The sequence below is a fragment of the Rhinolophus sinicus genome, chromosome 5 (assembly GCF_057876585.1).
Source record: "Rhinolophus sinicus isolate RSI-liver-muscle chromosome 5, RSI-T2T, whole genome shotgun sequence".
Classification (NCBI taxonomy): Eukaryota; Metazoa; Chordata; class Mammalia; order Chiroptera; family Rhinolophidae; genus Rhinolophus; species Rhinolophus sinicus.
Window position 1 is genome coordinate 98,886,672 of NC_142505.1, and position 22,634 is coordinate 98,909,305.

The 22,634-nt window shown below is 35.6% G+C and overlaps 2 protein-coding genes across 5 annotated transcripts in view; one reads left to right on the forward strand and one right to left on the reverse strand.

Annotated features, from left to right (window-relative positions):
- Positions 1-877: 877 nt before the first annotated feature.
- Positions 878-6,502, reverse strand: NUDCD2 (NudC domain containing 2). Of its 2 annotated transcripts, none has more exons than XM_019740830.3 (4): positions 6,230-6,483; positions 4,925-4,973; positions 4,535-4,686; positions 878-2,466 (listed from the first exon to the last, which is right to left on the reverse strand). In XM_019740830.3, the coding sequence occupies exons 1-4, from the start codon at positions 6,416-6,418 to the stop codon at positions 2,383-2,385; spliced, it is 474 nt and encodes a 157-aa protein (XP_019596389.1). In that variant the 5' UTR covers positions 6,419-6,483; the 3' UTR covers positions 878-2,382. The 2 variants fall into 2 exon arrangements, with proteins under 2 accessions (XP_019596389.1, XP_019596397.1); XM_019740838.3 differs by having other exon boundaries at positions 2,368-2,466; positions 6,254-6,502.
- Positions 6,503-6,953: 451 nt separating this feature from the next.
- The window catches only part of HMMR (hyaluronan mediated motility receptor), a 35,248-nt gene continuing 19,567 nt past the window's right edge, over positions 6,954-22,634 (forward strand). For 2 of the 3 annotated variants that reach the window (XM_074313870.2, XM_019740093.3), the window contains exons 1-11: positions 6,955-7,112; positions 10,980-11,078; positions 11,506-11,585; positions 13,420-13,467; positions 16,366-16,554; positions 17,608-17,694; positions 17,782-17,882; positions 19,469-19,543; positions 19,678-19,856; positions 20,320-20,468; positions 21,783-21,997. In XM_074313870.2, the coding sequence (XP_074169971.2) occupies positions 7,067-7,112; positions 10,980-11,078; positions 11,506-11,585; positions 13,420-13,467; positions 16,366-16,554; positions 17,608-17,694; positions 17,782-17,882; positions 19,469-19,543; positions 19,678-19,856; positions 20,320-20,468; positions 21,783-21,997 (1,268 nt within the window). In that variant the 5' untranslated portion in view covers positions 6,955-7,066. Of the gene's footprint in view, positions 7,113-10,979; positions 11,079-11,505; positions 11,586-13,419; positions 13,468-16,365; positions 16,555-17,607; positions 17,695-17,781; positions 17,883-19,468; positions 19,544-19,677; positions 19,857-20,319; positions 20,469-21,782; positions 21,998-22,634 lie in introns of all 3 variants that reach the window. The other variant, XM_088798768.1, reaches the window with a different exon arrangement.

Sequence of the window (22,634 nt, forward strand, 5' to 3'; positions counted from 1 at the left end):
CTTGAACAAGATAGACATCTTGCCAAAGGGTGTGGATGGGCTGCCGTGGCCCAGAGTGGGGTATTAGGGTCCAAGCAGGTGAGAAGGGTATCACTGCGTGGCATACGATCTTGGAGCCTGAACAGAGTGAAGAAGGTATTCATGTGAGGAGACGGACTAGAATAGGGACCCAAATATATAAAGGATAACAGGAACCAGGTTTCTCACTGTTATTGAAAGGAGTTATAAATATAGAACAGGAGAAAATAAACCCCATGAGTAGAAAAGAAAGTTTATGTGTGAACTCATGGTTTTCAATACATATATATAGAAATAAACACAGAGGTAAATGTATGCATTATATATATACATCAATAGGAATTACTCACTACCGTTTCCCCGAAAATACGACCTATCGGACAATCAGCTCTAATGTGTCTTTTGGAACAAAAATTAATATAAGACCCGGTATTTTATATTACATTACATTACATCTGTTCTTATATTATAGTAAAATAAGACAGGGGCTTGTATTAATTTTTACTCCAAAAGCCACATTAGAGCTGATTGTCTGACTAGGTCTTATTTTCGGGGAAACACAGTAGTACGCAGATCTTGACTTCTAAAAACCATTCTCCACTAAAAAGAACCAGGACTCCTTGGAAAAATGACTGATTCTTGGGCTAGGGCAGAGAAAGCATAATAAGCCTGGTGCACCTTGTGCCAGAAAGTAAGAAATTGCTCAAATAACGATGGGGACGTATCAAAAGGACATAGAAGCCACCTATAGTGGTCTTCTTTCTACTGGCCAAATTGAGAAAAATGTTGAGCATCAAAGTAATGGGAATAATAGATTTTAACCCACAAAATAAAAGAGGAAATCATGAGTCTATAAAAATATAAAATGAAAGTTTTATGAGAAACAAGGTAGTAAAATTTTGAAACTACCTTCCACAAAGTAATTATAAACATAAAAAGCATAGCTTTACAATGGAGAAAACTGACAGACATCACTTAATCAATGACCAAAGTAAATACCATCAAAAAAAGCACAAATTGAAATTATTAACTCATCATAGGATGCAGTAAGACACAGCTTCATCACTTCTGTAACATTCCTGCCAAAGATGCGTAATCTGAATTTAATCATTGAGAAATATCAGACAAAACTCAAAATGAGGGATGTTGTACAAAACTAGCCTGTAATCTTCCAAAGTGCCAAGGTTGTACAAGTTAGGGAAAATGAGAACTTATTCCAGATTGAAGCAGACCCTCACAGACACGTGACACTTAAGGAAAGGCATGATTCTGACCGGATCATTTTACTGTAAAAGACATTATTAGGACAATCAGTTAAACTGGAATGGAATGAAGATCTGAGGATTAGATGGTCATGAGGTGTCAATGATAATGTCCAGATTTTAATGGTTGTATTGCAGTTATGTAAGAGCACGTCCTTTCAAGGAAATACACACTAAGGTACTCAGAGGTGATGGGGCATCCTGTCATGAACATACAAACAAACAGGTCAGGGAAAATAAAAAAAAATTCGGTGTACTTTACATGTAACTTTTCTATACACTTGAGATTGCTTACAATATACATTTTTTTTAATTGAAAAGGAGACAAAAAGGCTGAAATAAAATTTCAAGACAATTCTTACCCATATTATCTGGATCAGTGATGATGAAAACGATGCCACAGACTTATAATCACTGACCACAATTTTTTTTGTCACTAACAATGGACTCACCCCATAACCATACTCATTTCACCAAATCTCTTTTGTATTAAGCCATTCCTGTTTTTCAGTTTCTTGACATAAAGCCCTCTCTCAAGGAATAATATACTAATTCAGTTTTCATCAACTCCTAAAATTCACTTAGAAAATACCTGTAGATGGATTTTTCCCTTTCTTAAAATTTTTTTCAGTAATGTAATTCCCTTGTGTGAACTGGTGTATTTAGACAAAGGGGTACAGGATTCCTACTTAGAAAAGTTTATTGAACATTATTCCTGCATCACACTTATTGAAAGAAAAACCTAATTTTGTCTGAAGGCACCCTGTCATTTCACATGACCTATACTCTAATTTTATTGCAAAAAAATATAGGTTCAATATGAAATTAGTAAAATGCAGCATATAAAATTTCATTCTGAGCAAAAACAAGTCCAAAAAAAAGTTACCATATATCAATAGAATAATTCCCACAGTACTTAAGATGTTTCCTATGTAAATCACATTTGAATGCAATTTTTAGAACCATTATTTAAATATATTTTGCAATTTGTTAACTGTAGGCATCCACATGCTTCTTCCACCACATAATCTGTTCCTTTGATCAAGATGGCAACATCCGCTAAGATCCACAGAATGCAGCAAAAAACAAAACAAAAAACTGTTTATTTCTCAAGATTTGAGAAATCTGGTCCACCTTTAGTGTAGTTTCCTGAGATTTCTGCTCCACTGAAGTCAAAACCAGGATTCTAAAGGACATGAAAAAATTTTCAGTTAATAGCTAGCATTTTAATAGGTTTTAATAGCTGGCATTTTTTGAGATCATACTGTATGCCAGGCAGAACACTAAGAACTACACATATATTAACATATTTAATTCTCATAGCAATCTTCTGAAGCAAGCACTACCCAGGCTTTAGTCTTTTTCAACAAACATTTAATGAATTCCGACTGTCTGGAGGACATCATTAGAGCACATGGAATTCAAGAGTGAGCAAAGATGCCTGCTTCGGTGGAGCTTATATTCCAACAGGAGGAGACAAACAATAAATCATTATCTAGAGCAGGAGTCAGCAAATTTTTCAAGACCCAGGCAGTAAATATTTTATGCTTTGAAAACCATATAGTCTCTGTCATAACGACTCAATTCTGCTCCTGCTATATGAAAAACAACACAAACGAATGAGCATGGAGCTGCGCTCCCGTAAAAGACTTCAAAAACAGGTAATGCGCTGGACTTAATCCATGGGCAGTAGTTTGCAGATTCCGGGTCTTTATAACATAACACAATATAATACCACATCTTATATTAATTTTTGCTCCAAAAGACACATTAGAGCTGATGGTCCTGCTAGGTCTTATTCTCAGGGAAACAGGTAGGATGTTCAAAGTTCAAAGCATGTTCATTGAGCAATGACTTGGTAACGGTGAAGAAGTTAGCCAAGTTCTGGGGAAAAAGCATTGCTGGAATGGCTTGACACGTTTAAGGAAGAGCAAAAAGGCCTGTATGGCTACAGCAGAATGACCGAGGGGGACAGTAGTAGGAGAGGTCAGGGAGATCATGGAAAACCAGATCAGAAAGACCCTTATATAAGACTTTGTCTTTTACTAGAGTGAGAGTTCTGAGAAGTGATGTGATCTGACTTGCATTTTAAAAGGACTGCTCTAACTGCTATTTTGAGAAGACTGTAATTTGGCCAAGGTAGAAGTAAAGAGAACAAATAGAAGGTTATGGAACTAACGTAGATAAGACGTTAGAGGTAGACCAAGTCAGAGTGGTAGTTGAACTGGTGGTGAGAAATGGTCAAGTTCTGAATATATTTGGAAGGTACCAGTAAGTCTTCCTGACAAAATGGATACAGTGTGAGATATGGACAAGAACAGAGGATGATTCCCTTTTTTTTTTTTTTGGTCTGAACAGCTAGTTTCCATCAACCGTGATGAGAAGGCTAGAGGTAGAACAAATGTAGGAAGAAAGTTAGGGAGTTCACGTTGGTCAGTTTGAGTTTAATATCTGTTAGCCAATGGAGATGTTTAATACGCAACTGGAGGTGCGAGTCCAAAACTCGGGAGAAAAGTCTAGGCTAGAGATATACATTTGGGAATCATGTAGATGGAAATTATCCATCAAAACTTTGACAGTGCTTTGCTCCACTAATTCTTCTTCTAGGTATCTATCTTAAAGGAATGTCTGAATAGTTTCACAGATGAAAGCACAATCTTTGTTTGAAATAGTAGACACAAATGGAGAAATCTAAATCTTACCAAAGGGGAATAGCTAAATAAATTATTACAATAAATTCAAACTAGAATACACGCTACAGCAGTTAAAAGAAGTTTTATCTATATGCGCTAGTAGGGAAAGAGACCCAAGACATATTATTTAAAAAAGCAACATGAACAACACAAACAGTGTGAGCCTCCATTTATGTTAAAAACAAACCAAGCAAATATATATTGACGATATGAGAATGAGACAGAGGCATGGAATGCAGAGATATTGATGAAGGGGACTTTCACTTTTTTACATTCTGTAAGTCTACACTCACTGAATTTTTGAGTTTATTCGCACATTACTAACATACATTAAATAAATTTAAACTTCAAAATCATGATCATACAAATTCTTCTCAAGAAACTTAAAAAAAATCAAATCCATACATAGAAAGGGCAGTCATTTTTCTCATCATTTAACTTAAAAAATTCCTCTACAGAATTTTAAATTTTTTTTATAAACACATTTGAGTTTTAATTTCAAATAATAGTTATGATTTGAAGATGTTTAGCTATATATACTCAGACATTTAATTGACTCACTTCTTTCTGGAATCTCTCTAACGTAAGTTTTCTCTGCATTTGGTCTTGCACCCAAGGATCAGCTGCGTATTCAGATTCTAGAAGAGAAGTCCAACAATTTGCTGCATCTCTCTTTGTCTTTGTAAGAACAATACGAACCATTTTTCTGTCCTCTAAACAAACAAACAAAAATCACAAAGAAATTAGAGTTCATCATTACATTTAATATTTTTCAAAAACCATTAGGTAACCTTGACATACAATTGTTTTCAATACATTTCTATTACTAAATCTTCAAAAGCTGCAAAGACAAAGGACCCAATACAATAAGGGACACAGTATACTAAGTTCCAGGACAAAATTAATTTTTAAAAATATGCTAAGATCTACTGTATAATAGGTTACCCTTACCCAAAGTCCACGTTCCCTCATCAGCTATTGTAGAATCAAAGAGTTTGCCCTGAAAAATAAACAAATAAGGTACTAAAAATATAGAAATTTCATTAATTTTTATAAAGCTTTCATAATTTAAAACTTAACTAATTTCCTATCTAATCCACATGTAATTGTCTAAGTTGGTTAGAATAGGGAGGTAAAATTTTATACCATTTCAACACATTGCTAGGCGCTCAACCCTGTTTCCTCCTAGCGGGTGAAATGGAACCTACTTTACACTGCTTGGAATATTTATTAATACTATGACAAAGAACACAGGGCTCTCTAAAGAAAGATCAAGGTTCCTTCATTTTTGAAGTTGAAGAAATAAATACTACTGATCACTGTTTAGCCAAATATGTAATTAACATCTGAAATGCTTTTATCAATTGAATGATGAAATTAATAAGAAACGACGCTTTTAAAAATAAACTCTTAAAACTCTTAAAAACTGGTTCAATGTCTTTTTTGGGCAATTTAGCATTAATTTTTTTTTTTTTTGATTTGCTGCTACTTGCCAAATTTAAGTTTTAGTAAATGAAATGAAAATGTCACGTTAAAAAACAACAACAGTTTTTTCCCCCAAATGTCAGTATTTGTGCAAAAAAATCCTACTGGGCTAAAGGTACACCCAAGATCTTAGTTATTGTTAAATTCCCAAGTAATTGGAATTACTAATTTGAATTGTAAAGGTAAACCACTGTTCAGGAAACTATGAATTGCGCAACTGTTCAGAAAGGTCATTAACATCCAAGTTGATATAAATCAGTGTCTTTCACATGAATCTTCCTTTTCTCTATGGCACTCATAGCACTTTCATATAAAATAATAGCTAACATGCAGTATGCTTATTACATACCAGACACTACTCCAAACTGCATTCACATGAATACTGTTACGCTCAAGATAACCCTACATAGCACCATAACTGCTGCACCTTGTGGATGAAGGCTTAGAAGCACTGAATGATCTCTTGCCCAAGGATACAAAACTAGTAAAAATGGCAGAGCCGGGTATCCTACCAAGTAGTCACCCTTCACTACACTACACTGCCATCAAACATCTTGGGACTCTAATCTTAGAAAGAAAATTAACTTCGACTTAATTGAATTTAACTATGAATCTTACAAGGAAAATGTGGGTCCCAGACCCAAAGGGCACTGGTGAGAAGAACAGGGGTGTCCTTTTCTTCATACACCCCTTGACCACCTGCTTACCCACTCCACAACATGCAGACTATTTCTAAGGAGAAACTGAGCACAAACCCCAACCTGCCGCTACCTTGAGGATCTCACGGCCACCCACCGCCAGCGCCACATGCCGGCTCTGCAGGCCGCACTGGATATCCTGGGCGCGGGTGCCTGGCGGCACCTGAACTTCAATGAACACTTCCTCCAAAGTCTGGTACCACTGGCCCCACGGCGTCCCGCACGGAACTACCCCACTGCGTTCCTCAAACGGGGCCGACATGCTCTCGGCTGCAGCCGCAATGAGCGAACTGAACGCATGCGCGCAAGTCTCCACGATAAGGCCACGCCCCAGCCTCTTCGTTGGGGTCACTGCTCATGCGCAAGGATATAAGCTGATGTCTCAGTGTGTTTGTTTCTCCCTTTCGCTGGCCATTTAGGACACTGGCGGAACCCAATTTGAAAGAACTGAAATCCAGAAAATCTTACATCCAAGGAAAGGTGGGACAACGTTGGAATCAATGAGGCTGGAACTCACTGCACTGTTACCAGTATGACGCCACATTCAGACTTTCAAACTCTCAGATATGAAGTGCGCTTGCGCAAATGCTGCTAGTGCAAGTTAGAATTGAGTAAGGCTAGAAGTGATTGGGCATGGGGGGATGGGCAGGAGACAATAGTAGTCTGCGATTCGCTGGTAGCCTAAACTCACAGGCCACCTAATTGGACGCAGTGAGAGCTGAGTGCGCATGCTCCCTGCGTGTTCCTTTCCTGGATTGGTGTGCTCAGGGTTTTGGATTTCCAATTGGCTAACGTCAGGATGGGCGGGGAAAGAGCAGAGATTTGAATTTGAAGCTTGTAGGCCAAAATAAATACCAGGAAGTTGCCGAGGAACGCTTGAGACCTTCGGTTTGTGGAGCTGGTCGTCAGCATGTCGTTTCCTAAGGCGCCCTTGAAACGATTCAATGACCCTTCTGGTGCGTACGGGGGAAGGAACTGGGGGACGGGAGTTGCTCTCACGCCTCTTGCCCCTCTCGGTTTCCTTTGTCAAAGGCAAATAGGAAGCGATTTTAGGGCTAGGATGGGGCTCGTTCACTTGAATCATTCTTCTGAAATAAGTACTAAGTAAGCATTTACTACATGCCAAGCACCATCTAAATGATAAGGATACAGCAGTGAGCGAAGCAAAGTCCCTGCCCCGTGGACTTGCATTGAATTGGAGAATACACTCAATAGTGCTGTGTAGAAACAAAAGCAGGGAGAAGGAATGGGGATGAGAGAGCATTGGTACCTCTTTGATGGGCAAGTACGGAAGGCCTCACTGATGAAAAACACTTGACCGTTGCTTTTTGTCTAAATTTGTGGATTTATGATTGGATATTCCTTCGGGCATAAGGAAGGAAGATGGGTAAGGGCAGTTTACAGGTGTAAGATCATGGCAGTAGCATTTACTGAAAACACTAAATGAAGTATAGACAGCTTATATCACGGTACCCTAGGCACCAAAGTTCATCTTTAAGTAGATTCTTAGGTCTTTTTAAATTCCCCTATATCCCTGAGAGGTAATTCAATTATTAGTCATTATTTTATTGATTAAAAAGACTGAGACTTAGAGTTCCTCGATGTTACACAATTAAATTGGCAAAACGGGGGCATGAAACCAAGCCTCCACGAATCCACCCTGTGCTCTTAACCACTGCAGTGCCTAAGCGCAATAACCAGGAAGCCTTGGATGTGGTGGGTAAGGCACTCATTTAGTACATGGATGCAGGGACTGTGCTAAGGTTTTTCCTACTAGATCTGGTTTGTTTGTTTTTTTCCAACAGCCAGATGAGGAAGGTACTGATTCTGTCCATATTTTACAGAAGAGAAAACTGAGGGGTTTTGTAACTGTGTTAAGCAGCCTGTAAGTGGTAGAGCTGAACACAAAGCCCATGATTTATCCATTTGTAAGAAAACGAATGGTCACTGATTACATCTTTAATTTCTGTCAGACAACATGCAGGTAGAAATGTACACCACTCTACTCCCAAAGAAAAGCCACGTAACAAAATGGATTGGCACAAGCTCATTTTCTGAATTAAAAGACTCAAGGACCACATTATTTCCCAGATATTCAGAACCTACTCTAAGTTCTATCAGCAGTGTGGCTTTTAAACAGATTTTTTGCTTCATAATACAGTAAACTGGCTTTACCATTGACAATATTTCAGGCTCACAGTTTCAGGAGTAATAACAGTTACCATTTATTTGATGCTGTGTGTGTGTGTGTATGTGAGTGTGTGTGTGTCTAGTGATTTTTCATGTTACTCCAGTAACCCTAACAATCATACTATAAGGTAGATACTACTTTTCATTCCTGTTTCGTGAATGAAGAATCAGCCTCAAATAGAAATAACTTTCCAAATAACTTTAACAAAGTTGGATTTGAACTCTGATCTGGCTGATTACAAAACCCTATTCTCATTGCCATGTCCCCAAAAACTTTCAGTGTTTTCTTTACCACCCTGCTAACAAAAACCTTAAGCTAAATACTGGGGATACAGTCATGAATAAGACAGTCCCTACCTTCAAGCAGTTTTGTCTAATGTGGGGAGTGAATAAATACACTATTATAAGCCATACAAAAACTGCAAGTTCTGTGATAGGAACTCTATGCACAGGCTTCTATGGAGTGGGGGTTCTAAACCGATTTGGGGATCAGACAAAACTCGAAAAGGTGACATCAGGCTAAGGTCTGAAGGATAAGTGGGAGTTGGCCAGGCAAAATGGAAGGTGGATATCTGTTCTAGGTGGAAGAAATAGAAAAGAAAAGCTCTGGAAGTTTGAGCATTTAATGTAATGCACAAAATGTTGTGTTTGCATACATGCATTGACTGCTTGTGTTAACTTCCGATCATTGTTGATCAAGATACAAGTTGTTGCAGAAAGCTTGTGATATCTCAGAAGTTATCCCAGTTCTATTTGATGTTGCCTCTCTCCAGATTTCTAACGAGTCATATCTAGGATGTAATATATTTAGGTGTTAGTAAGGAAAAGACCTAGATCATGAAAATGGTATGTGCCCCAAACAGATGGCCGGAATTTCAATCTAGTTCTTGAATCTAAATACCTATTACTATCAAATTTGACTCTTGAGTCTTTAGGGAAGAGTTTTTAATCGTGGTTTTTATTGTTCTCAACTTGCATGATTCGGCTTAGTTACTGTCCACCATCCCACCATTTGCTGTCCCTTATCCCCTTTTGGGAGTGTAACCTAAATGATGGACTAGAATACTAGAATTCAGTATCACTTTTTGTTTTCTGGCTGCTTTACTAAGTGTAGAGCAGTGCTTCTCACACTTTTACAGAGAAGCATCCCTAAAAGCAGAGAGCAGAGGAGATTAACCATTTCCTCACCCCCACTTCCCCCAAAAGGCATAACATACAGTAGTGGTGACAGTTTTCTTTGAAGTCTCCTGTTTGCTTTAAAATATAATATGCTCCCCACTTCTATTCCAAATCAGTAAAATAGATGCTCTAAGATGTGCCACCCTTAACCTGGTTTTAGGGAACCCCCCCACCCCGTCACTCTACAGTTCATCCCATGACCTTGCCCAGTTGTGCAGTGTGAGGTATCTGAGTTAGCCAAGATTAACACTTTTTCCTAATTCCACCTTACCTTAGATTCTCCAGTGAATTTTACACTTCACTTTAAGACTCTCTCCTAATTGGAAACCCCACTCACTACCTGTACCCCTTATTGACCACATTTAGATTTGAAAGCACCCAGGATTGGATTCTTTGTGTCAGTATATGTAAATAATTATTAGTCTAGATAGAGGAATGGGAATTTAATTCCATCTTAATGGCCTACTGAGAATTGAAAGCGATGATTTCAATACTTGAGTCCCAGGATATATTGTATATCTCTGTGTGGGATATATTTTTATATTTCTACACATAAACTGAAAAGTACCACAAAACAGTGTTTAACTCTGCTACATGGGAGTCACACTGGTACTTTCTATTGTTTCGGGGGTTTTTTTTAATGCTAGTCAAGATACACTAATGAGCCTTTGCCATCCCATTTGAAAACCACTTAGGGGATAGTAGGAGTTGCCTTGGAATGGTCATACTATTGGCTGTTCCTATTTATTTGCCTGGAACGCTGAAGAAAATAGCTTTCCAGAGAATTGTGTAAATCTGTTGATTCCAAATCAGGGAAAGCTTTATGCTAATGACAGTATTGTCAGTCTTGAGAGCCAGATCTCAAGTTTGCTATCCATAAGAACTCTGAAATGCCTTCAGTTTGGGACTCCAGTGACTTATGTGAGATTATACAGTATCAGTTTCTGGAACACAGAAGTATAGTCTATGGTTTTATAAATTTTCTGATGTATCGGGACTAGCCAGAGATGGATTATCATTATAAATTTTTATTCCAGGCTGAATCTTGAGGGCTAGACATTCTTAGTTGCTTCATTTCTAGAAGCTGATGATAGTCACCTCAGTGACTCCGAGTAGAGTTGATTCCAAATATTTTATGTCATATATTCAGTCTCTAATAAAAAAGCCATGTTGCTTGTTCTTATATGATGCTCATTCCAAGACTGTCTTTGCTGTTTTGCTCAGTTGCCTGTGTTCCTTTGACCCAATTGAAATAATGGGGATTTTGGAAGAAAATGATATTGTTCCCCATAGGCCTACTTTATAATATTACATAGGTACTATTTTTACATTGAAAAAACAAAGATACAATTTATTGATGACATACTTACATTGCTCACTTTACTATGGCATGTTTTTAACTTTAGATCATAAGTAACATTAGGTGAAATGTTAATGTTTTATGTTTCCTCTAGGTTGTGCACCATCTCCAGCTGCTTATGATGTTAAAACTTCAGAAGTATTGAAAGGACCAGTAATCTTTCAGAAATCACAAAGGTTTAAAAACCAAAATGGTAATGGGTCCCCAAATAAAATAGTGGTTATATGATCTCCTTAATTTTAAAGTTATGCATAACAATATATCAATTAAAAGATGCTATAGTATTTCTAAAAATGTGAAGCTATTTAATTGTTTTGTATTTGATGGATTTATAAAAGGATCATCTACAGAATAATGCCTTCATCATTACCCTGTTGTATAGCCAGTAGAATTAATCAAGACACTCACATAGATATGTAGTTTCCCTTTTGTTAGTTACCTTAACCTTCTGTCATTAGGAATATTAGGAAAATCAGAAGAGTGTTAGCTGTGTAAAAAATATTGTGCAACTAATTATTTGGAAATGTACAATCAAGGAAGGAATAACTTTAAATGGCTCCACTAATAGTTGCAATACGAATTTTGAAATTGTGTTTTGTCTGTGGTTCAACTTATTGCAGAATCTCAACAAAATCTTACTGTTGAAAAAGATACTACCTTGTCTGCTTCAGCAAGAAAAGTTAAGACTTTGGGAATAAAGGTGAGGAGCCCTTATATTCTACCTGGTTTATGAACTATATCATTGAAAATATTTCTGAAAGGTATTGTATTTGACCAGAATGGGTTAAGTGTATAAATTAAGGTTATAAGTAAATCTGTAAGTTAATGAAACATATTATCATTAGGACACTAGTAAGCTTTACATTTCTGCATACATCATTATTAAATACATTGTGCTTAAATGTGCCCTTAATTCAGAATTACAAAATGGTCTCCACTTCTCAGGCATCTCTATATCTAGATAAATCGTATAATACCTACGAAGCCTTTAAAAATTATGTGATGTATAGATTTGTTATTATAATTACCATCATTTGAGTTATTTTGTTTTTGTTTGTGGGGAAAGGTAAAGAAAGAGAAAAAAAAACATTCTAATACCTGAAAGATATTTACTATTCAGAAACGATCAAGGAGTGGGGGGCGGGAGGGATTAAATTTTTAGAGTGGGGAAACAAAAGCCAAAGGTTAAGCTTAGGCTTGTTCATTCATTTGGCAATTGCAACTACGCCTCTTGTTCTGTAATATAGAGCTGTGTAGTCCAATAAGGAAGCGATTAGCCAGCCGTGTGGCTATTGAGCACTTGGAAATGAAGAACTAAATTTTTAATATTATTTCATTTTAATTAATGTATATTTAAAAACTGATACTTGATTCTGTTGTTGGAAAACTCTTAAATGTTTTCAGAACAACTCGGGTATGTGAATCTATTTTATCATCTATACGTTTTAGGAAGTCTAAATACAGATAGATAATTTCTGATGAAAATTTAGCATCTGAATTGAGACGTGCTATGAGTGTAAAATACACAGCAAATTTTGAACACCTGGAACGAAAAATATAAATATCTCACTATTTTATACTAATGACAGATTGAAATAATATTTTTGATATTTTGGGTTAAGTAAAGTATATTATTAAAAGTTTTGCTTTTTAAATACAGTTACTAGAAAATTTGAAAGCATCTGGCTTGCATTATATTTTTATTGGGCAGCACTGCTATAGACACTCTTTTCTTAGAAATCAATGTAAATTTCTTGGAGAAACAGTTCTGAAATTTTGAATTTATTATAGAATTCATAAAAACTAAATTACATGTAAGTTTGAAGTTTATGCAATGCCCCAAAATAAGAGGCCTTCCTTGATAGAAAATGTCATTGGTGGTAAATTAATAAACATGAGACTCGTGTGCCCCCCTCCCACCCCCAACTTAGAAACATATAAAACAGATTTCATTCAAGATGTTTATGCATTTTCTTCCATTTTTAGATGGAAAAGGTTTTTGGTCATTGTCTCAAAAAGGCTGTTGGATATAAAAGGATGGAGTGTGAAAATTATTTCTTATTTAGAATAAAGGCAATGAGTGGATTAGAATCAGAGTTTGTGCTATTTCGTTTCTTTATTTTTTTTGCATTTTTCCCCTCTTGGGCTATCTAATTTTAAGTTGGTTTCTCTTTGTAAGATTCTTTTCTTTGTGAGATAGCATAATTAAATATTCAAAATTGCTGTTTTACATTAGAAAGAAACTGTCTGGTAGTTTTATTCATAAAGCTTCACCAATTTTTTTCACTGGACTTATTAGAAAAAACCTAATCTATTGGGATGAAAACTTTTAAGCCTGAAATATTTTGAGATTTAAAGAGCCTTTCCTTGATTCACCAGATAGGTCACCTATAAAATGTTTAGTAGACTCGGGGAAATGTTTAAAATTAGCTCTTTGGAACCCTTAATCTTTTCTGATAACTAAAAATCAAATTTGGCCAATGATATTTGTAGCACTTAAATTTGATTATCACTGTTCTTTGACTTTTAAATAGAAGGAATCTCAAAAGAATGATAAAGATTTGAAGATACTGGAAAAAGAGGTAAGCCATGCTTTCAACTTACTGACAAATAAATGTGCTATATAATGGAAAAAGAATTATGTAGGGTTAAGAGACAGGGATTCTGTTGCAGTTTGAAGAGACACACAGTGAGGCAAATATTCCATGCAGACCAGTGCCTACAGGGTAATCGTTCCTTGGCTGGGATACCGTATTTCAGAGCCTGATGTCCGTGTGATGTGCTAGCAAAGTCAAGTTGTTAGCATGCTAAGGGACAGAATCAAGATAACTCACTTCATGAAAAAAAAAAAAAAATGATAACTGAAAACCAATATGTTGCTTTACTACAATTATGTGAAAATCAAGTCTTTACATTTACATTTCCTGTCTGTTACTCTATATGTGAAGACGATGACTAGCTAGAGAATTGCTCAGGGAGCATGAAATTTAGCAGGTTAGTTGGACGATGATGGAGTTCTGCTAACCTGATGCATTGCTCTGCACCATTGGTAAATGCCTTCCTCAAGGATAAAATGACCGAGAGCTACGCTTTCCTATGTGGTCGCTACTTACCACATGTGGCTATTTAAATTAAATTAAATTAGAACTCAATTCTTCAGTTGCACTAATCATAGTTCAAGTGCTTAATCGCCATACGTGGTGAGAAGCTACCATACTGGACAGTGCATTTCCACCATGGCAAAAATTCCTATTGAGCAGAGCTGACCTAAAGAACCCACTTACTTCCCTAAGCAGGGCTGAGCTGATCACTGCCAGCTTTCCTTTTCTGGAAGTCTTTTTTTCCATATTTCCATTACCAACTCTTTCCGGTAGACATATTCTTTTGATATATTAAAACTTCAAATTGCTTACAGTTACATATGTCAAGGTAACTGCAAATCTCTGCCTTGGTTGCACTGATCCTTTTAGCATTTTTCTTTTTTTGATATTCGCTATCATTTTATTGAGGATACATGCCTGTGATGTAGGAATTCATGCTTAGAGATGTAATAACTGAATCTCAGATAGCTGGTGAGTGGCAGTGCCAGGATTAGAAGTGGTAATTTGCATCAATTACTTAGTCTTTTAGAATAGAGATTTTTGACAAATAGAGCTCTATTTTATTTAAGCCCCACAGTACTAGTTGTTTGTGTTTTTGTTTTTGTTTTTAACTTGAATTATTTATCAATATTTGAAAGTACAATTCCATGCAAAGCAAATTCAACCTTTTGACTTCTTGTTGTAAAATCAGACCTGACAATGCTGTTCCCACATTCCCCTCCAGGGTAACAGTCTGCCAGGGCTATGCAGGGCTGCCTCCTCTTTACCTCACATTTGCTCTCCAGTCCTCACTCTCTTTGCTTATTCATATTATCTGCTTGGCCATGTCGGCATTGGAGGGTACAAGTGCTTTTTTGGAGCTGAAGCTTTTTTAACTGCAGAAAGGGAGATGTACATCATCTCAATGTTCTTTCTCCTACGGTATAACACTGTGTTATAAACAATAGGATAAGCATGGAGAATCTTCTGGGGAATCTTAAAGCTTGTTCAGTCCCTTGTTCACAGCTGTGTACATAAGTAGTGCTTGATGCATTTTTAGTTAAGTAAGTAGCCTTAAAATACTGAGATTAGAATTCAAAACGAACAGGAATAAAAAATACTTTTCATGTTACTTAATACAGCTATGCTTTCTTGACACTTATATCCAATAAATAGTCTATTTTGGTAAATGTTTTATATGCACTAGAAAAAAATGTATATGTACTTGTTGAGTATAGTGGTCTATATATGTCAAGTAGTTCAAGTTGGTTAAATAGTTTTGTTCAAATCTTTATCTGTACTGATATTTTTGTCTGCTTAATCTGTTAGTTCCTGAGAGAGATATTTTTAAATTTTCAGCTCTGTGAATTAGTCTATTTCTCTTTTCAATTCTGTCAGTTTTTACTTTTGTATTTTGAAGTTATGATATTAGGTGCACAACAAATTTAAGATTATGTCTTCCTCTTGAAATGACCTTTTTATCATAAAATTCCCTCTTTATCACTAGTAATATTTTTTGTCTTAAAGTGTACTTTGTGTGATATTTCTATAGCTATACTGGCTTTCTTTTGTTGAATATTTTTGTGGTAAATTGTCTCTGATCACTTTCTTGTCAACCTGTCTATGGCCTTATATTTAAAGTGCCCATCTCATAAACATCTGTGATCATTTTCCTTCAGCCTGAAAACTTTAGTGTTTCTTGTTGTTGTGCAGGCCTACTATATTGCTAAGTACTCTCGGGTTTTTTTCTCTGAAAACATCTGTACATCACCTTCATTTTTTTCATTGTGAGTATTTCATTGTGAATAAAAGGATATTTTCATTGTGAATAAAATTTTTCATTGTGAAAAAAATATTTTCATTGTGAATAAAATTTTAGATTGGCAGGTTTTTCCTTCCTGTATTTTAAACATGCCATTTCATTGTCTTCTGGCTTCCACATTTTCTGTTGACATATCATGTGGTTTTGATTTTGGGTTTGGTTGTTATCTAGTAGTTACAGCAGAAATGATGGTTTGCTGATGCCGACGGCACCCTACTAAGAATTCTTCTGCCTCTTAAAAAAGATACTTAGCATTTGAAACTATAATTTGATTTCATATAATTAGAACTAGAGAAAATAAGAGCTCTTATAGGTAGAAAGACCTTAAAAGTGAGTAAAGAGTTTAATTACACCAGGAAGCTTATGGCAATTAAAATCCTGTGTTCTTAAAATGCACACAGATTTTTAAGATGTATCGTGAAGGAAGTATGATTGTTTAAACAGCTGGTGAAATTAGAACATCTGAGAGCATCATGTCACAATCAGAGGTTTTTCTAGAACTTTAATTATCAGTAGCAGGTAGTTACGTGCGCATAGAATCAGTGAATCATTCATTTGTACACCTTGTTTCCATCCAGATTCGGGTCCTTGTGCAGGAACGTGGTGCTCAGGACAAGAGGATCCAGGATCTGGAAGCTGAGGTGGAGAAGATGGAAGCAAAGCTAAGTGCAGCAGTCAGGGAAAAAACATCTGTCTCTGCAAGTAATGCTGCTCTGGAAAAACAGCTTGCTGAATTATCCAGGGCTAATGAGCTACTAAAATCTAAGGTATTTGAACCTCATGATAATACTTACAATTGAATAAATAATAAACATATTTTTTCTCGCATACCAGTTGTTTGGGAATTTTAGACTCAGTTTACTCCTTTTCCTTCACTAAACGTGCCTTAAATATTAAGCTGCTTCCAATGGGAATTATGATTGTATCTGTTTATCATGATGCCTGACACATAAGAAGTTATAAACAAACAAATTACTTTTTGTTTTAATGTCTCACATTTCCTTACCCTCCTTCAAAGTAACCCCCAACAGTAATGCCATTAATCAAAGTTGCAGAATTCACACCTAGAAGTCACTTTAAAGATCTCTCTCTGGAATAAATAATAGCATAATAGCAGGTTTCCATCTCACATCCTTTTGAGAATGAAGTGGGGAATGAAAAACTTTGTGGAGTAAATGTGTTCAATGAATTGTATTTATTGATGTTAATGTACTAATAGATCTGAAAGTACTTAACATGGTCATCCTTCTTGTTACAGAAGTAGAAGGTGACCGTAAACCACTGTTCGGTTTAATGACAGTCATTGATTCAGGGCCTGGAATGTGCTGGGCCCTTTGCTTACAAAGAGAGTGAGGGTGCATAAGAAGCAGGAGAGAGGGGTTCCTGGGCTCCCACCCAGGATGATTTGATTGACCTGGGATGAACCCTGCAGTCCACATATTTCAAAGTAGACCGGGCAATCCAGATGCATTTTGTGAAGCGAACACCCTTTACAAAATCCTCTCTAGGAAGTTTTTTCTGTTTGTTTTTTTTTTTTTTTAGAGCCTTGCGATGTACTTTCCAGCATGTAGATGTAAGTGACCACCCAGGCTACTTTCAGAAATAAACGAGAAAGTCACATTAAAGAAAAGGAGAGACAAAAACAGTAGTAGTATAAAATCAGTAATCCGGGGATTGATCAAAGGTGGTTTTCTCTACCAGAGGATATTATAGACAAATAATAGTCCCAATAATTGGTAGAATAATCAATACTTAAGTGATTTTATATGTGACTTAGCAGAAAATATTTCTGAATCTTTTACGTGTTTTGTTGTACTTAGTTTTCTGAAGACGGTAACCAGAAGAATATGAGAATTCTAAGCCTTGAGTTGATGAAACTTAGAAACAAAAGAGAAACTAAGATGAGGGTGAGTGATTGATACCTTTTCTAAGTTTGTTGCATCTGTGAATCTGAACAATTTTTTTATTTCCTAAAACACATTTCTGTTGTGCAGAGTATGATGGCTAAACAACAAGGCATGGAGGTGAAACTGCAGGTCACCCAGAAGAATCTCGAAGAGTCTCAGGGGAAAATAGCACAACTTGAGGGGAAACTGTGAGTGACTAAAAGGAAAGAGAAAGTATTAAGTGTAACCAGTTCTTGATTTACCTCTGTCACCTAGCTGTTGATTACTGAGACTTTCCTCTTCCCTCAATACCTATCATTGCCCTCCTCTAATTGCCCTATTTCTTTTCAGAGGTTATATTTGACACCTAATCATTCCCAAACATTTTATGCTGAAAAGATGCATGAATGTTTGTTACTTTTGTACATCTTCTGTATCAGTGATGAGGAAAGGCCTCATAATCTTTCTAATAGCATAATCTTATGGAAGTGGTGAAATTGACCAAAACTGAGAAACAGTGGTATAGGAGGCTGTGATTAATGCACAGTCCTAGCCTTCTTTTTATGACTGAGCTGAAATTTACATACAATAAAACACACAGATCACAAGTATTCAGTTTGGTGACTTCTGACAATTGTGTATACTTGTATAACCACCACCCAAGCATGATACAGACCGTTGCCACCTCCTCAGAAAGTTCCTTTGTGCCTCTTCCTGCTCCAACCCATGTAATACCCCTCACCGCACAACCACTTTTTGACTTCCGTCATCATGAATTAGTTTGGCTTTTTGGGGAACATTTTTTAGAGCATGAGCATGTTTGTGTGTGTGTCTGTGCCTGTGTGTGTGCATGCATGTACATGCATGTGTCTTATTTTGTTGAACATAATTTTTTGAGCTTTATCCATACCGTTGTGTATATTGTAATTTGTTCTTTTTAATTTCTGAGTAGTATTCTACTATATGAACATACCTCATTTATTTACTCTTCTCCTGTTGATCAATATTTGGGTTTCCAGTTTCTGTCTATTATGAATAAGACTGCTATGTGTGCTTTTTTTGTGGACATGTTTTTATTTCTGTTGAGTAAATATGCAGGAGTGGAATTCCTAGGTTATAGGGTAGTATATGGAACATTTTCAAAACCTCAAAGTGGATGTACCATTTTACGCACCTCGATAGCAGTGTATGATACTTCCAGTTGTTCCACATCCTCACCGACATTTGATTTTATCAGTCTGACTTCAGCCCTTCTAGTAGGTGTGAAGTAGTATCTCATTTGTGATTTTAATGTTTCACTATTAATGTCGAGTGTAAATGTATGTGCTTACTGACAATTCATATGTATCCTTTTGTAAAGTGTATGTTTAAATATGTTGCCCATTTCTTAAATTGAGGTGTTTGGAGGAGGTAAGCACATAAGAAATTGAACACGAGGGCAGCCTGGAACAAGGCTTTATGGCACATAAAGTGCTATTTTTATATCTGGTGGGTAGGGAAACCGGAAAGCTAAAAACAGATTATTTCTAACACTTGGAATGTGGTTGATGACGACTTTTGTCATCACAGCCCTTTTATCAGAATATATTTGGAAAGCTTCCTCACTTAAAAAGAAAACAAAAACAAAAACTTGGGTGTCCTATTTGCATACATTAAATTGTAAATTTGAAAAGTCATATAAATGAGTGGTTAAGAGTTTGGACTCCAGTCAGCCTGCCTGAAACAATAGTGTCCGGTATAGAGTTAGCATTATATGTAATTAGTGTATGTATTAATATATGCAACTTCTTTTCAGTGTTTCAATAGAGAAAGAAAAGATTGATGAAAAGTCTGAAACAGAAAAACTCTTAGAATACATCGAAGAAATAAGGTAATAAGAATAGCGGTTTGAAATTGGACCTTATTTTGTTGAAGTCTAATGAATATATCATTTTCATCTCTTTTCAGTTAATTTTCCCTATGCTTAAATAGATATGCTCTTCAAAGTAATTTGTTTTAATGCAGTTGTACAGCAGATCAAGTGGAAAAATACAAGCTAGATATTATCCAGTTAGAAGAAAATTTGAAAGAGAAGGATCATGAAGTTTCAAACCTTAAGCAGTCTCTTGAGGAAAATGTCGTTACGTTATCTAAACAAGTAGAAGACCTGAATGCTAAATGTCAGCTGCTTGAAAAGGAAAAAGGTATTCTAGTGTTTACAGTATTAATTTCTTTAGATAAGTAGTACTACGTACAATATTTAAGAAAAGCACTGCTATGTTAAAACAACTTTTTAAAATAATTATATAAACAACAACAAAAAAATATTTTTCTGTATGTGAGAATTTTGTCTTTTATAATGTTTGTTCTCTGTTGATTTCAATATATTGCTTGTCTTGATTAAAATATGTACAATTGTGCTGTTCTTTAATCCCTGTTTTGTAGCCATTTAAAATTGGTAGAAACAAAACTAGGCTTGGGGAGTGTTACTATATATAGCATACATAGTAATGATCCAATCTTCAGAGTAGTTTATTTTCCTTTGAAAATACTTGATCTGTGTTAACATGCTAACAGCAATATCTGTAATAAAATTATGAGAATCTGGATTCTTAAAACTTAATGTTAGGATCCAATTACAGCACTTTTAATGTTTCTCTTTTATAGAAGACCTCATCGACAGGGGTAGAGAACGGGATGAAAATCTAAATTCTGAAATACAAAACATAAAACAGAAGTTTATTCTTGAAAAACAAGAACATGAAGAGCTACAACAAAAAGAGCTGCAAATTGATTTACTTCTGCAACAAGAAAAGGTAGTTTACAACCATTTAAAATAAAACTGTACTTATTTTATGTCATACATTTCCCGTGATCAGAAAACCTTTCAGTTGTATACGTCCTTTGATCCAACTGGTCTGTTTTCGGAAGCTTATTCTTTAGAAATAATGACAGTTGTGCTGCAGATTAACTACGAAGATATTCACCCCAGGGTTATTGAGAACGTGAAAAAATTACAAGCAACGGATGAAGCAAAATAAGAAAATTGTTTAAAAACCTTTTCTAGCACATTCTTGCATTAGATTACTACATAGGCATTTACAGTTATGCTGTAGAAGAGTGTCTAATCACATGAAAAACAAAACTGACAATTTTTAAATATCTAGATTACGTAAAGAACTTTTTACATATCAGTGAGAAAAAAGACAGTCTACTAAAAGAAAATACGGGCATAGGATGGAAATAGATAATTCTTAGAAGTAGAAAGTCAGATAGCCTGTAAACATTAATAGTAATAAATGCTCTGCCTTAGTAGTCATCACAGAAATGGAAATACGTTTTCACTTATGAGATTGGCACAAATTTAAACATTTGATAAAACACCACTGGTGAGAGCTGGGCAAGCAGGTACCCGCATGCACTGATGTGAGATGCTATATTGTTGGGCAACCTGCAACAACTAAAGGGATTAAGTAGATCTGTCAATGCTGACTTGAAAAGATCTCAACAACTGTTTTTGATCGCAAAACGATTTTTAAAATGACATTTACATATACAGTATATACCATTTATATTTTTAAAAATATATAAATATATAGGAAAAGACCATAAGGTATATATATGAACCAAACTAGTGGTTGTCTCTAGAATGGCAAAACTAAGATTGGGGTGGGAAGTGGTCAAAGGCAATTTTCACTTAGTTTATAATGTTAGAATCTTTTTTACACTGGTGATTTATTTATTGGTATTTATTCATATAACTTTAAAATATTTTCTATAACATTAAAATCATAGTACTTTTTATATAATATCGTATGAGAAAAATATATGATAAAAGTCAGTGTAGAGTATGATTTTAGTTTTACAAGGATGTATGGGTTGTGTGTGTGTGTTACAAAGAAGAAAACTTGAAATAGTATTTATCACAATTACAAGAAGATACAGGATATAATTCCAACAAAAAAGGTGTATATCTTTATATGTTTCCAAATTTCTTTGAGGCTTTTGAATTTAGTGTTCATCCTTTATTATCTATATTTCTTTTCTGTCCGTAAGAAAACGTCACAAATTATTCAATTAAATTATCAAAACCTTTTAAATTATTTTGGCTGTTTTTTATTTGGATATAGGAACTATCTTCTAGCCTTCAGCAGAAGCTATGTTCTTTTCAAGAGGAAATGATTAAAGAGAAGAATCTCTTTGAGGAAGAATTAAAGCAAGCTCTGGATGAGCTAGATAAATTACACCAAAAGGAGGAGCAAACTGAAAATCTGGTCAAGCAACTGGAAGAGGAAACAAAAGCTAGGGCTGAAGAACTGAAACTTCTAGAAGGAAAACTGAAAGGGTTAGTATTAACTGGACCTTATATTTACATATGACATCAGATTTTACAAAGTATTTTCTAGTACGTTCTCTCGGGATTCTCACATCAATCATGCAAGTGAGTGAAGTTGTAATTATTTTACAAGGAAGGAATAGACACAGGGAGGAAAGTACATGCATAAGATATATACACAAAAAAGTACGACAGCCAGACTCAGAAGCCATACCCTTTCTTTATTGAACGGGTTTAATTAAAGAGACTTTTAATTTTAAAATGACCACAATTTTGGGTTCCTATAACTACTGTTATGTTTCCTAAAAATTACTGGACATTAACATTACAGTGGTAATGGATTTAGAAAAATAACCAAAAACTGAAAATCTCACCCTTTTATAAGATACAGTTCCATTTTTTGTCTAAGTGTACATCCATGTACATAGTGTAAGTATGTCTTTAATTACCTTTTCTGAGGGAGCACCACAAATACTTCAGAAGTAGCAATCAAAAAGCAAAATGAGAAACAGGAACCAGAAGTGAGACACTTTCAAAAATAAGAAATTTGTCATTAAAAGTAGAAAACCTGAGATCTCATGGTTTTTCACTCTAGTTCCGTATTGTTTTCATCACGTTATGTGTCCTCTGCAACATTTACTTCAAT